The sequence below is a fragment of the Hyposmocoma kahamanoa genome, unplaced genomic scaffold, assembly GCF_003589595.1.
Source record: "Hyposmocoma kahamanoa isolate Upper Pololo Valley unplaced genomic scaffold, ASM358959v1 88, whole genome shotgun sequence".
Classification (NCBI taxonomy): Eukaryota; Metazoa; Arthropoda; class Insecta; order Lepidoptera; family Cosmopterigidae; genus Hyposmocoma; species Hyposmocoma kahamanoa.
In genome coordinates, this window is record NW_020654466.1 from 4,215,091 (window position 1) to 4,236,952 (window position 21,862).

General features: G+C 37.0%; 3 protein-coding genes across 5 annotated transcripts in view; 1 reads left to right on the forward strand and 2 right to left on the reverse strand.

The window, feature by feature from the left end:
* Positions 1-2,515: 2,515 nt before the first annotated feature.
* LOC113235849 (SUZ domain-containing protein 1) lies at positions 2,516-3,685 on the reverse strand. The gene is made up of 3 exons (XM_026471770.1): positions 3,623-3,685; positions 3,239-3,534; positions 2,516-2,937 (listed from the first exon to the last, which is right to left on the reverse strand). Exons 1-3 carry the CDS (start codon positions 3,680-3,682, stop codon positions 2,709-2,711), a joined length of 585 nt encoding a protein of 194 aa, XP_026327555.1. The 5' UTR covers positions 3,683-3,685; the 3' UTR covers positions 2,516-2,708.
* A 1,808-nt stretch (positions 3,686-5,493) lies between these two features.
* LOC113235878 (DNA-directed RNA polymerase I subunit RPA1) lies at positions 5,494-10,588 on the forward strand. Its single transcript, XM_026471799.1, has 2 exons — positions 5,494-9,654; positions 9,734-10,588. The coding sequence occupies exons 1-2, from the start codon at positions 5,494-5,496 to the stop codon at positions 10,586-10,588; spliced, it is 5,016 nt and encodes a 1,671-aa protein (XP_026327584.1).
* Positions 10,589-11,285: 697 nt separating this feature from the next.
* Positions 11,286-21,862, reverse strand: part of LOC113236059 (putative inorganic phosphate cotransporter) — a 124,622-nt gene continuing 114,045 nt past the window's right edge. For 2 of the 3 annotated variants that reach the window (XM_026472060.1, XM_026472059.1), the window contains exons 2-11: positions 18,585-18,760; positions 17,690-17,808; positions 17,071-17,200; positions 16,806-16,893; positions 16,226-16,452; positions 15,912-16,061; positions 14,175-14,307; positions 13,866-13,987; positions 12,544-12,663; positions 11,286-12,348 (exon numbers count right to left, since the gene is read on the reverse strand). In XM_026472060.1, coding sequence (XP_026327845.1) covers positions 12,133-12,348; positions 12,544-12,663; positions 13,866-13,987; positions 14,175-14,307; positions 15,912-16,061; positions 16,226-16,452; positions 16,806-16,893; positions 17,071-17,200; positions 17,690-17,808; positions 18,585-18,760 — 1,481 coding nt within the window. In that variant the 3' untranslated portion in view covers positions 11,286-12,132. Of the gene's footprint in view, positions 12,349-12,543; positions 12,664-13,865; positions 13,988-14,174; positions 14,308-15,911; positions 16,062-16,225; positions 16,453-16,805; positions 16,894-17,070; positions 17,201-17,689; positions 17,809-18,584; positions 18,761-21,363; positions 21,504-21,862 lie in introns of those variants that run through there. The other variant, XM_026472061.1, reaches the window with a different exon arrangement.

The window sequence follows — 21,862 nt, forward strand, 5'->3', positions numbered from 1 at the left end:
AAGTTTCAATTAATAATCTCATACATGAAGAGTTCTTAGGTTTCCGCGAATGTTACCCATGTTCAGTACAATAAAATCTCAAATATAAATAAATAAATAAATAAATGTAATAATATTATTTTGCATAAATAGTAAATTTTAAATTTTTGTTGTGGTCAACAACTGGCCATTTCACTCTCTCTTTTATTTAACAGGCTAAAGTATAGGCGTAGTGTAGTAAAGTATAATCGCGTAAATTTGTTTTTTCAAACAAACCAACGTTTCGGGCCCTTTGTCTACAGGTCCCATGATCAGGACTAACAAACGAGTGGAATATATGTCATTTAGACCTGAACAAATAGTTTCATTTCTAATCTCAAACTTATTACATTGCTGCAAATTGATTGCTCATACCATATTAAAACTCCATTTGAAAACACCAACATTGGGACACAATGCGCAAAAGCCATGTGATTGGTTTCTTAAAATTTGTGATATTATTGGGCAGATCTTTTATTCGCAAACAACCTATACTGCCCTCGTAACGAAAAAAATTCTGCCTTTTTTCGTTCTGAGGGCAGTATAGCAATGGATTCTAAAACCAACAGTCACGTGATTGGTTACTTTTTTCGCGAATAGCCGATAACAACGGATATTCGCACCAATATTCCTTTTGTACTATTTAGGTTTATCGAACAACTTCTGCCAGTTGCGTTGCCACATAGGAATATTTCATTTGGCGTTTGTGATGGTACTGTAGTAGACACAAAAGCAAGAGCATCGAAAAAACTTAACATAGGAAAATAATATGCTAAAAATATACAAGTAGCAAGTACCCTATCCTAAAAAATATACTATACACGTAGAAAAACTGGATATAAAAAAAAATGTGTTAGAGAATAACTTTAAAATTTATCAATTGTATGCACACATTTTATGATACTGTGTAATTATTATTAATGTATTATGAATTGTTATTTAATTGAATTTCATCTGTTTAATTTATTTCTTGTCAGTCAAAATATATGACAGTTTATTTGGGTTATTAAATTGATAATTAACAAATACAAATGCTTTATAATTTTCCATTTTCTTGGTGAAATATGGATGTACACTATTTTACAGTAAATAAAAGGGGACAAGTACTTTAAGATTAAATTAAAAAATAATCTGCCCCCTAATTGTGGAATTTGAAACCCAGTTCATACTGTATTGGACTATAACATTTCCAAAACATATTCTGAACTTTAGAATTTTAAATTCATAGTTGACATTTTAAGTGTGCAGTCTGAACATCGACACGGGATTACACATTTCACAGCTTGTAGTATATTGATGTTATTCAAAACACATTATATATTTGTTAAAAACATTATTTACAATCACAATAGAGTTGTGTTGAATGTATAGCTCTAAAAATAGCTTTAGTGCATTCAAAGATTACTTACATAATTGTATGTATTTTCTTTTGTAATTATTTTTACTTCAATTCAATTGGTCATTGTTAACAACACTTTGATTCAATATAATAACGGACAATTGAACAAATGGTGTACAATTCATGAGGTAACCACCGCAGCACATGTGACATTTTACCTAACACATAGTTATATATGAAATTTGGTATCAATATGACGTACAATTGTCTCTATGGTGGAACCATCCCACCACTCAGGCCGGAAAAGTATTTGTTTGGCCTACATTTATTTCTCTTGTGAGTTTGGGTGTAATTTGTGGTCTATGTGTGTGTCCATGGCACTCACAATATAAGGTTTCTATAGTGCGGCTATAAGTATGCGCAATATTTATTTATTATTTACAATTAAAAATTACCATTGTAACAAGCTTAAAGCTTAACCGCAATGATGACGTTACGGAACAGAAAGTCTGCATAAACCAATAATCATTAAATTTTAAAACGAGATACCCAACCATGTGTACTGCAAGGCCTTTTTATACATAAACATAAAAAATATATGTATAGACAGCTCCATTGTTTGCTCATTAAAGTATGACTTTACAATGTGTGATATACACATATCCGTGTAATGTGAACTGAAGTCCTAGGTGCAATGATTGTATTAATGTAACTATGATTCTGAATGTTATGCAACCAACAAGCAGCAATAGTTACCTCATTTTATGCAAAACACCTTAAGGAAGGTTCCCTGATATCCTGTTACACTAGGCCAACATTCATTGTGTACTTTAGTCTCTATGCATACAATCAATTTTGCCAGAGTGTCAATTTTGTAAAATCTCATTGCTCTCTCTAGATTCCTAGATCCATATTTCAGGTATACAATATTTATATTAAATTACAATAAATATTATTGTTCCCAAAAGTGAGCACTCTTAATTTTGTTTTTGTTTCACAATTAATAGTTGATGCTTGATTTATAAAAGCATTTTTCTGATGATCTTTATATATAAATCTTAGAGATTCAAGAGATTAAATGCTTCAATAAAGTTTTAAGCAGACCACTTAGTATTAAAAAACACGAATTAAGATCTGCACTCAAAAAATACATCGTATACCAAATTAGCAACCCTCACGTATTTTTAACACCACTATGGTGTACAAATATGTTCGCATAGTAAAAATTGTGAAACAATTTTCAGCCAATTTATATTTATTTAGCTACTACGTCACTTAAAATTTTGACTGAAGTCTTTGAAGTCAGATGGAACTTTGTGAATAACTTAGGCTTACGAGTTTTGTAGTGGTGCTACCTCCGCACGAAACCTTTGGTGCCATCAGGGCCTCGTGGAGTGCGGATAACAAGGACACCGCGCGGAGGAGGGGAAGGGAACACACCAGCGGCCGTCGCGCCGGGAGGAAGCCGCGCCAACACTTTTTTCTCTTTGCCTTTAGCCTCAATTTGACAATTCTTTTTACTACTATTTTGATTGTCATTCAGATTGTTGGCTTGGAGCTTATCTTGTAGTCTGCTTAGACTGGAAAATTGACAAATTGACACATAATTACCATATGCTAATAAACGAAAATAAGAAATATTTCTCCTTTGCAATATGATAGTTGTGCAAATGAATACTGATCCCGAGTCAACACAATCAATGCAATGTATAGAATCAATGATAATGACTACAACAGGCAATCAATCTTGAGCGTCGTCAACGGTAAATGCGCGCAAATTATAGCCACAATAAAACAGCAATATTGGTGGAAACTTTTAACTGTTATATAAAAGCGTGACGATGTAATTAGTTCTGCGTGTGTCAAGAAAAAGGGGCTTACTTATCGTCAATGACGTCCTCGGGGCTCCGCGCTTCACCCAGTATCCGCAGCCGCGCCTCCTCGTACTCTTTCTGTCTTTGTTCCAAGGTCTTTACCGGCCGAGCGCGGCTCTCGCCATTCAGCGGCCCGCCAGGCGAGTTCGTTGGCCGCTTCAAAATCCGAATAGTTGGTTCCGGCATTACGCACTGGGACCCAATACACGCGTTCTCCTCAACAATTACGTTAACCTTGCAACCTTTAAGCGCGGGACTCACTGGGGCAGGCTCACTTGACATCAGCTTAATCTTCTGATCCAACTGAAACATACAATCTTGCACATACACAACTGGACCGCAGCGACTGCCAAACAAGGTGACGGCCGCGGGAGCTCTTGCAATAACTTACGCCAATTTCGTCCATATCCTCCCAACTTTCACATACGTCAACTTCATCTTGGGCCGCCATGTTGACTGATTTTTTTTTTCATACCTTAATTGCCATAAGAAAAAAAACAACCATAAAAAAGTAGCTCATTATTAGTGCGGTAATACACGTCCGATATCGTGTCTGATGGTCGGATCCGACTATCGGATCGGATTCACTCAATACACGTCCGATAGGGATCCGATTCTTACGTCAAACTTTTTCTGGACTACCTGCATTGTTGCTAATTTATGGGAAATTCCCTAAATACAGGGAATTTCAACTCAACTACTCGTTTGGGGATTTTCTTTGGATTACGCTATGTGGGGAAAATGCTCTCGCACTCTAGAATTTTATCATATTTTTGTTACATTGATGATCACTGATAAAAACACTATTTGTTTGTTTGTTTATGGACGATATTGATATTTTTTTCAACATCGCACATGCGCTGCTTATATAGCAACATTTATATAGAATTATTAGCAAACTGCTTATATGTATAAAACTATCCGGTAGGATTAGAATCATTTTGTCTTGTAAAATTACTACTATTATCAGTCACCGACCTGAGCCTGGCTCTTAAGTAGGATGATTAAGATCAGTCGGTGCGTGTTGAGCACGCGACCCTTCCTCATTTTGACCGGTCCCCGGTGTGAAAAAAAGAATACACCTGTTGCCGAACAAAGCCGAGCAGTAGGTATTTTAAAGGACTATACACACACATCAGGGCCGTGCCCGGGACGTGGACGGGGCGTGCTAGTTTACATGAATTGGGGATCCGTCCCGGCGCCGGCCCGGACACGGATATGTGTGAACGAGTTCATACAAAATAAACGCAACGATATTTTTTTGAGCATATGACGGAGCACGGCCGAATATGTATGGGTAGACCTTAATACCACAACTTGCCACTTTTCAAGCTTAGTTAGTAAGGTTTAAACTTAATTCAACTTGTTGAGTTTATTTCTAATTATAGCTTATCGTGTATGTAATAGACGGGTTCATTTTGACTTTCTTAATTATTTGATATATTTTTAAGCATAACAATAATAATATAATAAATACTGAGAATGAATAAATATATAAGAATGAATGTGGGCAATGTGAACTTTGCGCTCCCCAAATTTGTAATCTTGATTTTTGGGGATTTTTAATAATTTGCATTGCCAACGCTGTAAATCGGACGTGTTTCGTCTCCCCGCAAAAGTATAGAGAGCGCGCCTTCAGCCAATCGGATCGGTAATAAAATCGGACGCTATTTCCGACTCGGCTACCATTGGGTGTTCATACAATTATATGGTACGAGCGCCTTCCGGTAGTCGGATCAGACATCGGCTGGAAAAAACGGACGTGTATTGTCGCACTTAGAGAGCAGTGTTCAACAAATTCTTTTTTTATACCGGTTTCGCCGGGTGTGCACTGTACGAGTACGCTCGGACCGAGATTACTCGGATGACTACTTGGACGCCACAGTGCGCTCCGATCACGAAACTAGTAGCGAGTCATCCGAGTGGACTCGATCTTTGCGTACTCGTATAGTGAAAACCCGGCTTTAGAGCAACTCTAATGCCATGTGGTTTATTTGTTTTGTTGACAGTTGCTGTTGGCAAATGAAACTTGCTATGAGTGCGGTGTGTAAAATATAGGTTCTAAAAGTGTTATTTTTACAAAACCTGCAATTTTTTTCATTATGAATTAATTGTCTTAACAGGTAAGCGTGTGTAATGCTTTTCACAAAAACAAACGTAGAAACCCTGGTATCTTACAAAAATAAAAATCAGAACTATACGTTGTTTAGGTTATGTTAACAATTTATTTAGACTATATTTTTCGTTATTGCAGATATCACCATGGGTTCGAAGTCGTTTGTAACGTCAGCCCTGACAGGGCTGACGTCGGCTGACCCTGACTCGGTACAGTTCCTGATGTTCAGTGATGAAGATATCAAGAAACTTAGCGTTGCGAAAATTACTAATATGACGTCTTTCGACGCGATGGGAAACCCTACAAAAGGAGGTTTGTATGACTCCGCGATGGGCCCCGCCCGAGACAGGTTCGATGCTTGCGCCACCTGTCACAATACAATGTTGCACTGTCCTGGACATTTTGGTCACATAGAACTACCTCTCGTCGTAGTGAACCCACTTTTCATGAAGACAATTTATACACTATTCCGTATCAGTTGCCTTAAATGTTGCAAAATACAAATGGATGATAAAATGAAATTCATGTTGAAGTTGCAACTTCAACTTATTGATAGTGGTCATGTGACTGCAGCTCTTGACTTGGATGGTTTCATAGGTGACATCAAAGATTACAAAAACGATACAGATAGCTCACCAAACAAATCTAGCAAAGCAATCAGGAAGTTCCAAAAACTATTAAAAAAAAGTGATCCAGTCACGGCTACTTTTCACAATAAAAATACAGATAAATTGCGAACAAAAACTTTGAATAATTATTTTAAAGCCATAAATATTGCTAAAAATTGTATGTATTGTACAAGTAAATTAATTAAAATAACGACATCTGAAGGTAAATTGATGTACAATGTGACTGCTGATGGCCAAACAGAAGGAAAAGGTAAAAGTGTTAAAATTTTGATGCCTGATGAAATCAAGCGCTATTGCACTTCAATATGTGAAAATGATGAAGACATTTTGATACACTGTTTACCAGTTCTCAAACATTCTAATATTAAACCAGTGACAAACCTTTTCTTCATGGAATTAGTGCCAGTAGTACCGCCAGTAGTTAGACCTTGCAATTATTTACAAGGTGAACTGATGGAGCATCCACAGACAAATGTATATAAAGGCATATTGCATCATGCCTACAGTGCTAGAGCTATCTTGCAAGTTGTATCTGCTACTGATCAGCTAAAGGCTATTGATACTCTTGAGCAACAGCCAAGACAAGCATATGAAAGTATTCAGGGTCAAACCCCCCCAGAAAAGCTGCATACTGTTTGGCAAGACCTACAGAAACATATCAATTATCTCCTGAGCTGTGAAGGCCAAGGTTTAGCTAGCCAAGGACTAAAACAAATTCTCGAGAAGAAAACTGGTGTCATCCGAATGCACATGATGGGCAAAAGAGTAAACTTTGCAGCCCGATCTGTAATCACACCTGATCCAAATGTGGACATAGATGAAATTGGTATACCAGATGCTTTTGCTACAAAACTAACTTATCCAGTCCCAGTCACAGAGTGGAATGTTGATGAACTACGAAAAATGGTTATTAATGGGCCCAACAAGCATCCAGGTGCTGAAAAACTTGAAATAGAAAATGGAAGAGTAATCAGAATTCCACCTGATTCAATACAAAAACGAAAAAGTCTTGCTAAAAGGCTGCTGACTCCTGATGAGTACAAAACTTCTGGTTTAAAGATTGTCCATCGACATTTAGTAAATGGTGATGTTCTAATTCTGAATCGACAGCCTTCTCTTCATAAACCCAGTATGATGGCACACAGGGCAAGGATTCTAAAAGGAGAAAAAACCCTGCGTTTACATTACGCCAATTGTAAATCCTATAATGCTGATTTTGATGGTGACGAAATGAATGCTCACTTTCCACAAAATGAAATTGCTAGGAGCGAAGCCTATAACATTATGTCAGTTCGAAAACAATTCTTAGTGCCAAAAGATGGCACACCATTAAGTGGATTGATTCAAGATCATGTAATTTCTGGAGTGAAAATGTCATTGAGAGGTTCATTTTTTACGAAGTCTGATTATCAACAACTAGTGTTTCAAGCTTTGTCAAATCATAAAGGAGAAATAAAGCTGCTTCCGCCCACAATACTTAAACCAATGATGTTATGGTCTGGAAAACAAATACTTTCAACAATAATCATGAATAGCATTCCTAAAGGAAAACCGTACTTATCATTGACTGGAAAAGCAAAGATCAGTACAAAAGCATGGCAAAAGGAACAACCAAGACAATGGTTAGCTGGAGGGACACCTTTTATTGACGCTAATACTATGTCAGAAGGTGAAGTTGTAATTCGAAAAGGAGAGTTGTTGTCTGGTGTTCTGGATAAGACCCATTATGGTGCCACTCCTTATGGCTTAGTACACTGCATGTACGAATTATATGGTGGTGACAGTTCGAGTGCTGTACTTAGTTCATTTTCAAAGGTATTCACATTTTACTTACAGTGGATTGGCTTCACTCTCGGTGTCAAAGACATCCTGGTTGTTCAAGACGCTGATAAACAACGTGACAACTATGTCCATTTAGCGAGACAAGCTGGAAGGCTTGCTGCTGCAAAGGCTACTGAGCTCCCTATGGATGTTGACGAAAATAAACTGAAGGATACTATAGGAGAAATGCTCATAAAAGATCCGAAATTCCGAACTAATTTGGACAGACAATATAAAAACGTGCTTGATTCACACACAAACAATATAAACCAATGCTGTTTGGGAGACGGTTTGATAGAGAAATTCCCTTACAATAATTTGCAATTAATGGTGCAATCTGGTGCAAAAGGTTCCACTGTTAACACTATGCAGATTTCATGTCTGCTTGGACAAATTGAGTTGGAAGGCAAGAGACCTCCATTGATGATATCTGGGAGATCTCTGCCAAGCTTTCCTCCTTACGATACTTCACCTAGAGCTGGTGGATTCATTGATGGACGTTTCATGACAGGAATTCAACCTCAGGAATTCTTTTTCCATTGTATGGCTGGTCGTGAAGGTCTTATCGACACAGCTGTCAAGACCAGTCGATCTGGTTACTTACAGAGATGTCTGATAAAGCATTTAGAAGGTTTATCTGTTGCTTACGATCACACCGTAAGAGATGCTGACAACAGTGTTATCCAATTTGCTTACGGAGAAGATGGACTCGACGTTCTAAAATGCCAGTTCCTAAAGAAGAGCCAGTTGGAGTTTCTTGATATTAACTCTAAGGCTGTTGTCCCCAAATCAGTGATCAAGAAACTAAAAGATGAAACTGACTCTAAACAAGTAACTAAAGCGCAAAAGTCTTTGAAAAAATGGAAAAAGAAATTTGGTGATCCAACTGAGAAAAGGCGAACGAGTTCGTTTACACAGTTTTCTGTGTTAGGAAAAAGAGAAATCATTGTTGACAATGATCCTACTGATCTGACAAGAGATCCCTTTTATTGGGAGTTAGAAAAGAAATGGAGAAATATGAGTGAAGAGGAAAGGCAAGAATATTCCATAAAGACATGTCCTGATCCAATTCCTTCCAAGATGTCACCAGAGTACAAGTTTGGAGTAATAAATGAGCAATTGGATAAAATTATACAGAGTTATTTGAAGATACGTCAGGAAACACTGTATTCAGAATACACAGAGAAAGAGAAATTTTTGGACATAATGAATGCTAAATATTTAGAATCAATGGCAGCTCCTGGTGAACCCGTTGGGCTACTAGCCGCTCAATCTATTGGTGAGCCGTCTACTCAGATGACACTGAACACCTTCCACTTTGCTGGTCGTGGTGACATGAATGTCACGCTCGGTATTCCACGTCTTCGAGAAATTCTGATGACAGCATCTGCGAAACTAAAAACACCTAATATGGATATTCCGTTCCTTAAGGACCTGTCTAATTTGACCAAGAAGTCAGAGAAACTAAGACGTAAACTAAATAGAGTTACTGTAAGTGATGTTTTAGAAAAAATTGAAGTGGAGTGTGAAATAGTGACTAATCCTGAAAGACAACTGAAAACGACAATGAATTTTTCATTTTTGCCGCACTCTCAATATAAGACACAATATGCGGTAAAGCCGGCGCAGATTATAAAACACATGCAGAACAAATTTTTCAACGAGATGTTTTCGACAATTCGAAAACACGCTAAGGCAACGTGTGGGGTGTTGTGGTCGGCGGAGAAAGAAAAAAGGCGCCGAGTGGCCAATGATGATGAGGACGAAGAGGAATCTCCTGATACTAATGAACAGGCAGCAAAAAATTTGGACAGCTCAGACGAGGAAGGCCCAAACGACGACGACGATAATACTGATGTAAGTTTAATTTTCATTTGTGCCATTTGTTTACGACTAACGCTAAACTTTAAATAAAACTGCTACTTTCATTTTCCAGGTAAAGCTACGCAAGAAAAGAGCCGAAGAGCAAGAATATGAAGATCCTGAGTCGGAGGAAGAAGAGAAATCTGATGATGAAGCAGAACTAATGGATGAACAGAAAGACACCGATGACGTTGTAGAAGTACCCAAAGAAGAAGTTGCGCTGGAGGAGAGTCGAATCATGTCCAGTGTTGTTGATAGCATTGAAAGTGCCACAAATTACAATTTTGATACCAAGAAACACAGGTGGTGCGAGTTAACAGTGCGTTTCCCGATAGCTTTCCTAAGAGTAGATCTTTCTCAAGCTTTACGAGATGCTGCTGCGAAATCTGTCATACATGAAGTCAAGAACATAAAACGAGCTATAACAAACAAAGAGAAAGATGTTCTTTATCTCAAAACTGAGGGTATCAACATAGTGCAAATGTTCAAATACAACGATTTGCTAGACCTGAACAAAATATACAGTAACGACATTCATGCCATAGCCAATACTTATGGAATTGAAGCGGCAAATAAAGTTATCATTACAGAAATACAGAATGTGTTCAATGTTTATGGCATCACTGTCGATCCCAGGCATTTGACTTTGGTAGCTGATTACATGACGTATAATGGTATATTTGAGCCTATGAGTAGAAAAGGGATGGAAGCATCGACATCACCGCTTCAGCAGATGTCTTTCGAATCATCGTTGATCTTCTTAAAGGACGCTATATTGAATTCGAAAATGGATAATATTAAATCAGCTTCTAGTTGTCTAATGTTGGGACAACCATGCAGAAGCGGTACAGGAGCTTTTACCTTGCAAGATATAACAGTGAAATTATTAGATAAAAGTATCAAGAAAGGCAAGAAAACTTATTTCTAGTTATAAGTAATATTATTACTGTTATGATTATGAAGAATCAATTTTTGTTATTGTATTTGAAAATAAAACTACAGAAATGTAAGAAAAGTATTTGTATTTCTCCATCACTAGAAAAACAATTTATGATTCTGGCAGCGTTCCTGTAGATGTGTTTAACACATACATTTCAAAGGATATTTTGTACTCCGATTTGCAAGCGTCGATTTTAAAGCGTTATCTATATAGTATATAGCATTCTGCATCTGATGACGTCACAATATACAACTATACCACATAAATATGTAATCTTAACTATAAGCTTAACTAATGCAACAACATTCGCTTCTAGTGAACAATAGATGGTTAAATAAAAAACAAAAATCACAACACAATATTCCGTTTGGCACTAATTTTAGAACATAGACTAATGAAACTTCTTTATTTGAATAGAATACCTGCAACCAACTTATCTGTATTATGGAATTAAAAGGAATTTAGCCATCGGCACACCTGTCGAAATTTTAGCCCGCGCAGTTTCGGCGTTGTCAACTGTTCAGTTCGTAGTGTTGGTCTATAGTAATCTCTGATTGGGAGAACTTGAAAAGCGTCGAATTTACGCGACTGAATTTCTGTTGGGCAGGAGCTAAAGTAACGCTACGGAGTAACAAACAATAGTAAGAAATATGTACCGTTGAAACTATAATTTTGGGCATGTTAAGCGAAGCGAATTGCAAGTTTTTTGTTTTTTTTTAATGCGATAAGGATGTTATTAAGTTTTAACTTTTATGGGTCTCTTAGTCTATGACAAGAGCTAAATAAAATAGCGAAATTCGAATTGAATTATTAAAAATCGATTATATATATTCGAGCATCTGCAAAGAAATTAAGTTAAAAAAAGTATTAATATTTTTATTTAATGGCACTATTTTAAAAATGACAAAATGTTTTGCGAGATATTGTTAAATCCACTGGCTACGACGGTAACATTTCGGTTCAAAATCTTCGGATCCAAATCTTCACCACTCATACGTCCCTATTACTTTACAAGCTATACAAATTATAATAACAATACTTGTATGGTTTTTATCTAAAATAATAAATAAATAATACTTCTAACGAGCTAAAAAGACCCGACACAGAATTCGTTTCGTGTTTTGTACACAAGATATTATCACAGCCTGTAAGTTGCGTCACATACTTTGAAATTGAGAACAAAATGATAATTGCATGCAAAACGATAGAAAGCTAGCAATTATTGTTCGAGAGCTATAATTGAATTACGTTATGCTGAAAAATAACAACTAAAATTAACGTCAATTTGATTTAAAATACGTAATTTGCAAAATCATTAACGACAATCTCTCAAAAAAATTAAAATTTATGTCGGGTCCGAACGCTTTGCAAATACAACGGACGGTATTACTTCAAAATTACGATTCTTGTTTTAAAATGGCAAAGGATTATATCCGTTGTGCCTTTTTTTACAAACTAGCTACATTTTTAATCAGCCATTATTATAATTATTTTTAGTTGTATTTACGCCACGTTCAATAGTTATGAGCTCGTTATTGCGCTGTTTCCGCTTCGTTTAAATTCCTGGGAGTAATCCTCTCTTTTCTCGCGGCCTTCTTGGCTGCTGCTTTCTTAGCATTCGCCTCATCAAGGGCTGGGTTATCCCAATCCTGTCTTCTTCCGGACCCGAAGATGTTATAGAAAGTAGCGCAGAAGATGTAGACACCTCCTGCTACGTAGAATACTATCCTCCATTGGGCTTGTGTTGGCTGAAATATGAAAAAAAAAAATTAAGTCAATGATCTTAAGAAGGTTTTGGAAAAAAAAGGTTTAGGTTACGATTTAGATCTTTTGATTTGCTTAAAAGAATTAATGAATCAGATTTATGCTTAAAAGATTTCCTATTTTCTGTTGGCGTCTCAGAAGGTACCCGAAAACCTCATAACCTTTAAAGATTAGATTACCTTGCCCTCAATGATATATCCGGCGACAATTGGAGCGAGCAGACCAGTTAAGTTTGCCAGACAATTGGTAAACGCCATTAAGATACCAGCGAACCGTGGTGACAGGTCCAAGTGATTAACCTATGAAAAGGAAAACGAATGGGTTAAAGTGATGTTCATGGGCGTAGGAGGTGGTTAGACCATTGTCTGGAGACTGAGAGTGCTTGGGATACAATCCGTACTGTAGCAGTCATGTACGACGTTTTCTAGTCTGAGCATTTTCCTATGGTCGTTGAATGTAACATGGACATGTTGAAACCGGTATCTAAAGTATCACATGGATCGACTGTAGAAAACAGGGTGCTGTGGGGTGAACGTTTAAGTGAACAAATAGATGCTTATCATGATATATGCAACAGCCGCTTAAACACGATCGATTACTATGCTGACGACATGGTGATTAACTATGCTGACGACATGGTGCTGCTGAGTCCGTCTATTTGAGCACTTAGGGAGCTAGTGTGAAGTGTACTGTAAAGCACATGGTTTACCAGGTTTTTAAGGCAGGCAAAATTAAGCCTTACTTCATACCTCCAGTTTTCGTGGCGGGGTTGTACTAAAAGTTGCAGGTCACAACTACTGATGATTTAAGTGACGACCAAGATATAGAAAGGGAGCGTAGGGCGTTGTCAGTGCGATGCAATATGATATTAATATATGTTATGTTATGAATATGTTGGGCCAGCAGCAGGCTCGCGAGATGCTCTATCGATGTTAAAATTACTTTATTCTAAGCTTACAGCCAATTATTTAACTCGAGCGGCCTGCGGGTTAAGTATATGAAACGAGCTTACAACGCCCTACGCGTTCGATATAATAATGCTTTCAGGATGCTGCATGTTGCATGTTCGCCGAAGCGCAAATAGATGGCTTCCAAGCGATAATGCAGAAGAAAATAATATCGCTTATGACACGTGTCAGAAGTGGCCACAACAGCTTCCTAAAAATGGTTGCAGGCAGATTTAATTGTCCAATTCTAAAATACTGGGTTGAGCAAATCAAATCTGTTTTTATAATATAATAAAATAAATATTATGTTATGTTATGTCGTTGTGTTCTGTATACTAACCTATTCTAAGTGAAAATTGTTACTACAAATTATATGGGTAATTTCTGCCTGAAATAAAATAATTCTATTCTATTGTATTCTATTAATGAAGTTTGTTCGTGAACTAGAATTGAAAGCATAATATATTAATACAAACTAAACTAGAATTGAGATATCAGTTTACTAAAAAAATGTAAAAAATAGAATGGAATGGAATGGTGTTATTTGTATATACCTTAAAACCAGAATAGATACCGCCGTTAAGACCGACACCAATGGCAAGGATTGCGACTGTAGCCGCTGGGTTGCAGCCCGTGTTGGCTGCTACGAAGAGGCCAATTGCAGGACCGTATTCACCTATACAAATAAACAATTTTTGGTTAAATATACTATTAGATATATATTTCTGACTGTCACAAATCCTAATATAGTTAATCAACATTTTTATTAAAAAAACCTAATTTAGTGTCTCAACTCATGGCAAAAGCCTCTCCTATGCATTGCGGTCTAGCACTCCGAACACCCATATGCCTGAACAACTTACCAATACTGTTGATGATCTTACGGACTTGTGTGTGATTAAAGTGGCCACTGGACAACATCCAGTCGGCAACCACTGATATAAACATTGAGAACAGCCACATGCACAGGTATGGCAGAGCTGAGAAGAAGCCATTCTGTAGAAAAGGAATCTCGAATTACGGCTCGTCGTCTTCATTCTCGTCTTATGGATTATTTTGTAAAGTGATTTGGTGATAATTAAAATAGCAAAGGCGTACAACCAAAATTTACACCACATTTACCTTACATAACCTATTCAGCGTGTAATGAAACCCGGAAGTTAAAGCTTGTCTGTTACTGTATATGAATTTGTTCAGTAATTGTAGGAACTGAGAAGATAATGGTTGTGACTCTGATAAAATAATAATATTTGGATATATTGTATCGTAGTGGTTTTTAACAGTAGTGAATAACCATGGTTTATTTTATCCAATGTCAAGCACCACCGCCTACACGTCTAAAATTATCCAAGCTGTTCCAGTAATTCATCTAAATAGCAGGCCAATTATTACCTATGCCAAACACGTGTTCGGCCTAATCCTGACCTATCACCATGGAAGGGCACGTGTGTTTTATAAATAGACTCAAGTGCCAAGTAGCCTTCTTTACAGTGTCTAATTTTGATCATTTGTAGCGAGTATCGAATATCGACTGTCAGTATTTGTGAACGGGTCAGGGCCGGTCAATAACAGTCTGAATGAATTAATTGCTAAACGAGACAGCACTTATTAAGGTTGCCGGTTTTAAATTATATCCTAGGGAGTTGAAGTGGCAATCTTCCGGTGATTTTGCTAAGTGTCTCATAGTTACTGGAGTTGATTTAGTAATGCGGACTTGTTATTTTTTATTGTGGGTTTGTTTAGAATCATACCAACCACAGAACAATAAATAGGTACGGTAAAAGTGGTTAGTTAACGTCTCACGCGTGCCAACAGTGGGTCTCGTTAGACCTACTTGAGCTCAGTCCGCCATTTTGGCTTTGTACAATACAATACAATACAATACAAAAATTCTTTGTTGTACACCAAAAAAGGAAACAAATACAAACGTTTGTACGTTATGGTTGTGTCAATTCTTTCGCGTAAATTCTCTAAAATCGTAGAAAAATGCCTTATTGTGCAAAAAATGTTATTCGTAGTGTTACTTCATATCATCGGCAAGTCTTATTTTGATCAATTTTCTGTTTATCGAAATCATTATTTTGTTATAAGAAACGAAAGTAAAGCTTATACCTCTGCAATATGGTCGCTTCTTTTTTGGAGAACTAAATCAATTACTCCAATTCGTCGTCGTTTAGCAATTAACCGCTAGATGGCAGCACATTGATTGAAATTTAATTATGATATCAAAACGTCGTAACTTGCTATAACTAATAGGTACTGATGGCATTGAACTTATCGAGTTCTTAGGATTTCGCGATATTGAACTTTCAACGGTATGCAAACAGGGTAAAGTTTAAATTATATTAACAATCCACAATTTGTTACTTCTTTTTAAATCTGAAGCTACGACCAATTATTATCATGATTTCGTAGTATTTGAAATTAAGAATGTATGAGTTTTGACGACGACATCGGTTCTGATATTAATCAAGGCTTAAGGCAATTCCATTGTTTTTTTTCTTCCGTGATACCAACATAAAAATCCCTCAGTGTTACATAAAATTTAAATTGTAGTGTACCCACTTATATACATACATACAAAAAGTTAAGATACTTACGTCTTTAATGGAGAAATGCAAGACTTGTCTCATGAAAGTAGGGAGTTCAGTCATTAAGGTCTCGTAACCGTAGTTCTGTCCTACATGCGCTAACATGATCGCCCAGAATGGCATCGACCGAAGGATTTTGGACCAAGGAATCGGTGGCGACTGTGAAAAAAAAAATGGTTATACCCTTTATTATTAAAAAAACTGGGGTAGAATTTTGAATAAGCAAGCATTTCGATACATGTTAAAATAATTTGATATAATAATGTCTCCGACTGCCAAAGTTCAATTTCAAATAATCACAATTTCAAAGTGAAACTATTTACACTTGATCCAGCAGTGCCCCATAGAGCGCTCAAGATGTATTTCTTCTCATTCTCCTTGATACTCGGACAGTGCTCTGGGTCCTCTGACACAAAGCACAAGAAAGCCAGGCACCAAACGGTTCCAACCAGCCCGAAAACGTAGAAGATGGACGGCCAGCCTCCCGCGAATCCGTAAGCAGAGAGGAGACCAGAGAGAGGCATGGAAATTACTGTACCAAATTGAGCTCCTGAAAAAAATATTTTGATATTAATACTTCTATCGTATACTTGCAAATCTTATATAACATATAGACTATAGAGGTTGTGTTTCTCCAAGTTGTGAAGGTTATGTTTCCCGAGACCTGAAAACTCCGTTCTTTGGAAAGTTTAATCTTCGGGACCAGAACAAGATTGGATCTTCTAATAACAGCTATATCATTGGGACTAGAACATGATACTGGATTTCGCCATCTGATCACTTGTTATCGCAAGTACCTACATTTTCAGGTTCATCAGTGAAGGGAAACGAGATACCGTTTATTAAATTATACCATCGATTATAGTGACGACTTATTAAAACTGTAACTCGTATATTGTATACCTGCATATACAGCTGCACCCATTCTACTTCTTTCATTGGGAGGGATCCATTTAGCCAACATAGCGTGTGAGCAGGGTACAATAGGACCCTAGAAAATTAAAAAAATCACAATTCAAATCAATGAACACAAAATAGTTGCAAGTTTTCATAAAACAGATCTATACATTTTGACATGTGTGCCAACAAATGCTATTATTACATATTATAAACCGATTACAGTAAAAAGAAAAAAATATTAATAGATATTGTTAAGACAGGAACTTACCTCTCCTAAGCCTTGGATGAATCGAACTACAATTAGCCACTGGTAACCAGCTTTAGCTGCAATCGGTACGAGCAAACCGAAAACTGAGTTTACCAACATTCCCACACCTAGGAACCATCGGGCTCCAAACCTGAGGAAAGATGATCATAATTCGTTTTTGTCGGTTATGTCACCATAATCTCACCCGACTGGAAGAATGGAAAATGCTTAACATAGTCTAGGGTGTTATTACACTCAGAACACAAAAAAAATATTGTTCTAAAATTTATACAAATATTTATCGACGGCTTACTTGGATCCAAAGTCGTAGAATAATGTTATTTTATTCTACGACTTTCATGAATACGATGAGATCGTAAAGTGTAATTGCACCTTTTTGTTACACTTACACTTGTTTTGTTGTTCCACAAGACAAAACAATAATCACCAACTTGCCTTAGGCAGGTTTTAATAATATAACTGAGGTAGGTACACACAAAAAATATAAATAAAATTATTGTTATTTGAAGCGCACGAAAGAAGTTTCCTAAGTACCGAAACATTTTACAGAAAGATAAATTGTTCTTATGAACATACAGTTCACCTCCTTTTTTTCAGCGAGTTGATTTTAAATACTTACTTTTTAGAAAGGATTCCAAATGGTATTTGCGTTATAACATATCCGTAGAAGAAAGATGAAAGGATGTATCCTTGAAGTGTGGAAGTCCAGACGAACGAGCCGTCTTGACCTATATCCTCCTGAAATAGAAAACAAAATTATGACAATCTATACTCTAAATTTCAATGCAGAAAGTGTAATTCTCTTACAAACTTCAATTTAAAGGATCTCGGCTAAAATAGGCGTAATCTAAGTACCAAGGGACAAATCAGTTTCAAAATCCCGTGTTATTATTATGAAAATATTATTTATACTTATGTATCAATCAATCAATCAAATCATTTTATTCGTCATCATGGGTACAATAAAGATGATAACATTTATTTTATGGTCGTCATGACGTACCGTCAAGGCATACGAATTACACTATTATTATTAATTTTACTTGTCCAATACTTCCAAATAATAATAATAATAATAAAATAACACTAATAATTATCATTAAATAGTCATAAACCACTGATTATAGGCTTCCACCTTCACAGGACCAAGTCTTAAAATCAATGAACTATACTCCAGTATACACATACATATATTCAAATTTAAAACTACTGGGTATTTCCCTTGCATTTTAAGTAAGAAGTTACTAGTTTTTCAAAGAAGTAGAGTTAAACGAGCAGATGCGTTTGGAAGTCTGGTACAAATTGATAGTAAAAATCCTTTTGACCTTCCTTTCCTTATCTGAATCCTTTGAAACATTCAATTTCAACCAACCACATGGCTATAATATCACATGAAATCCAGTAAGAAAGTGAAACAACTAATCATTAATCACATAAATTAATGCAATGTAAATGGACTTATAGACAATTTAAATTCCGATTAATAGTAACTAGTAACTGTACAGTAAACTTACATTAGACGTATTACTAACAGGACCGCACTCGGTATCAACCGCTTCGGTGACGATAGGCAGAGCAGTGTGGTTCACCATGGCGACGATGGCAACTGACATATTGGTTCTCATGATGTACGCGTTCGCCATGCCCAGGAACAGCATGAACGTCACCCAATGCCGCATGCCCAGGCCTGCTGCAAGGGGACAAAGAAAGGTTACATAAGTCATAATAAAGTAGTTTATATAAATGTTTGTGTTAGGGCGCGATCCCATTACGTCTTAAAGTTTTATTTATCGTTGGACGACTATCGCGTCTAGCCTGTTCCCATATCACGAGTATCTGTCGTGACTGTATCGTGGACATTTATTTTACCGTTGAACAACAGTCATGTCTACCTGTTCCTACTAGATTTGATCGTGACGACAATTCGTCGGTTCACGGCAGCCGCCTTGTCGTTTAAACGACAGAATCGTTTGAAGCTGCGATTATATGTCGTGACGTTTTATTTATCGTCTGACGACTGTCGTTTTAGCACTGATTACATATTTTAAATTTAACTAGGCTTCTTTTTCATTGAATACAATACACAGATCTTATCTTCAACTCCCATATACATACAATTATTGCCGAAAGTTAAAAGCGACTGCGTCGATAGATGTAACGACTTCACTATCGACTATATTGTATATTCCTCGACTGCGGGCGTATTTTATGACTACAAAATTTTCAATAAAACAAAGTAGGTTTCATGTAATGAAAAGTAAAGCTAATACTTTAGATTAGAATCCTCACCATATTGCAGAATTTATAAAGGCATGCCTTTTACAATATAAAGTGACAATGAGGTCGACGACGTGGAGTGTGCACACTATAATTGTAAGTCAATGGTGCACACCTATAATTACTATTTACTCTCGCCTTGAAAAGGCCTAAGTTATAGCCTTAAGAGAACAATCTGTCGGGAATTCCACTCCAATGTACGTATACCGTATAAATGTGGAAGCGAACGATTTTTGCTAATCTTGGTATATCCATTACATATATCTTATAGAATACCTACTGATAATCAGGCAACTTTATTGGACGACAATTGCCTTCTACAATCGATTGTTTGTTTATACTAACAATTCGTGCGCCTGATGGTAAGCTGCACGCTTGTCCATAATAGTTGCAGTGCCACTCGGAACTTTAAGTCTTCAAGATCTGAGAGACACTGCCACTGCGCCTGTCACCCTGAGACATAAGTTGACAAGTCCCATGTGCCTGTAATTTCACCAGCACCCTTACTTGTCCTTCAAAACGGGAACGCAGTAATGCTTGGCGACAGAAATAGGAAAGGTGGCAGTACTTTCCTGGACGAACTCTTTCACATCTCCTGCTACTAGAATATCAACAATAAAACCATTACCTCAACTATTACAGAATCCTAGGAACATTCCGTTTTTTTAGTCATAATTCGCCTTACTGTCGAATAGGTATAAGCAGTTGTCCACGATCTTGAACTCGCGAAATTCATTCGTGATCGTGTTATTAATAACTTTTATTGCTTACTAATTTGCCTAATTTGTACCTTTCAAACCTTCAACGATGATTAGATATTGGTATATTGCCAAAACGGTCATATAGCACGTTTAACGTTTGCTTCCGTATATATATGTAGATTGTATGTCTAGATTGTATTTATCAGAGTTTAGCTAATTCCGTTTTCAATCAATTACTGTTTACATTTCACAAAATTGGTGTTTCTTGAAATTCTATTCCTGTTCCGTTTACCTAAGAGACTCCATATAAAATGTTGACATTGCGCGAATGTATTCCATTAACAACTGGCTATAAAGTGGATTTGACTGTGGGGACTGCTTTGATACGTTTGGTATTAATTTTATGTATTTTTTTGTATGTATTTTATGTATGTGAAATGAAAACCCGACAAGACCGCCTAAGCCCATGATAGGATTCCGTTGCCGTCACGCAATGCGGCCACAATCACGTTTTGTTTCGACTTTATTTTGTAAGCTATAAAAGTTACTGGAGCGTTTTAAGTGTCATGAAGTGGGACCTGCACAAGGTCCCACTTCATTTTTTGTGGCATATTATTACATGAGATGTGGTGTAAAGTAACTTATTTTTCTATGTTTTTTCAATATACTAAATATTTTGTACTTTTTATTAATTCGACCAAGGTCGTCGACATAGCTTGTAGAATAAGCAAGCTGAAGTGGCAGTAGGCTGGCCATATCTATCGAAGAACCGATAACCGATGGTGAAAGCGAGTTCTTGAGTGGAGACCAAGGTTCGGCAAACGTAGTGTATGTAGGACGCCCTCTGGTCAGATGGAGTGACGATCTGCGAAATACTTCTGGCAGCAGATGGATGCGACAAGCAGAGGACCTATATCCAGCAGAGGACTGCGATAAGCTGATGATGTTTTGTTAACTGATTAATGTTTTATTAGTAGCAGTAGATGAGTTGATGAGTAGATTCCTTATGAAAGAGTTCGTCCAGGGAAGTACTGCCACCTTACGTATTTCTGCCGCCAAGGAATAATGTCAGCTTTACTGCGTTCCGGTTTTCAAGGGTAAGGGTGCTGGTGAAATTGCAGGCACATGGGACTTGTTAACTTATGACTCAGGTTGACGGGTGCAGTGGCAGTGCCCCTCAAATCTTAGCGATTTAAAGCTCTGAGTGGCACTGCAACTGTTATGGACAGGCGTGTAGCTTACCATCAGGCGCACGACTTGTTCGTCCCGTCACTTAATATTATAAAAAAAACTTCCGAACGAAATAATAACTTACCAAAATTACATATTTTCTATAAAAACGTTTCTACACACCCGCACACACGTTTTTACACAATTTTTTGTGTGTGTTACGCGTTTATTCCGACACTTGTGAACAGATTTCGATGATTCTTTTTATTGTTGGAAAGGGGATTTAAATAGTTTAAATCCATCTTACGGTTAGATGTTTGGCACTTTGTGATCTCTGTGGCTTGAATGTCACTATTTACCACGTGTTGCGATATGCTGTCATTTGCCGCTGGCCAGTCAACCCCTGGCCATGAACCGTGTAGCCCTTAGACTATGGAAACTAAAGGACGTGTTATGTTGACATATATAAATCAGACGTTATATGTATATGATGCATTTCGACGTCGAAAACATAAACATGTTATTGTCTTTGTTTAACCATTGCGTGCCGTCTTAAGCCAAAAGAGATAGCATTACATTGGTCTGTGTCAAACACGGGAATCGAAAATACGTAACGTCATCTTAAATGCCAACCGTGTCCATTT

Coding starts and splice junctions, on each gene's coding strand:
- LOC113235849 (XM_026471770.1), bottom strand. CDS start 3,682: ATGGCGGCCCAAGATGAAGTTGACGTATGTGAAAGTTGGGAGGATATG. Junction 3,535..3,622: donor AGGATATGGACGAAATTGGC/GTAAGTTATTGC, acceptor TGTATGTTTCAG/TTGGATCAGAAGATTAAGCT. Junction 2,938..3,238: donor GAGGACGTCATTGACGATAA/GTAAGCCCCTTT, acceptor TCAATTTTCCAG/TCTAAGCAGACTACAAGATA.
- LOC113235878 (XM_026471799.1), top strand. CDS start 5,494: ATGGGTTCGAAGTCGTTTGTAACGTCAGCCCTGACAGGGCTGACGTCG. Junction 9,655..9,733: donor ACGACGACGATAATACTGAT/GTAAGTTTAATT, acceptor TTCATTTTCCAG/GTAAAGCTACGCAAGAAAAG.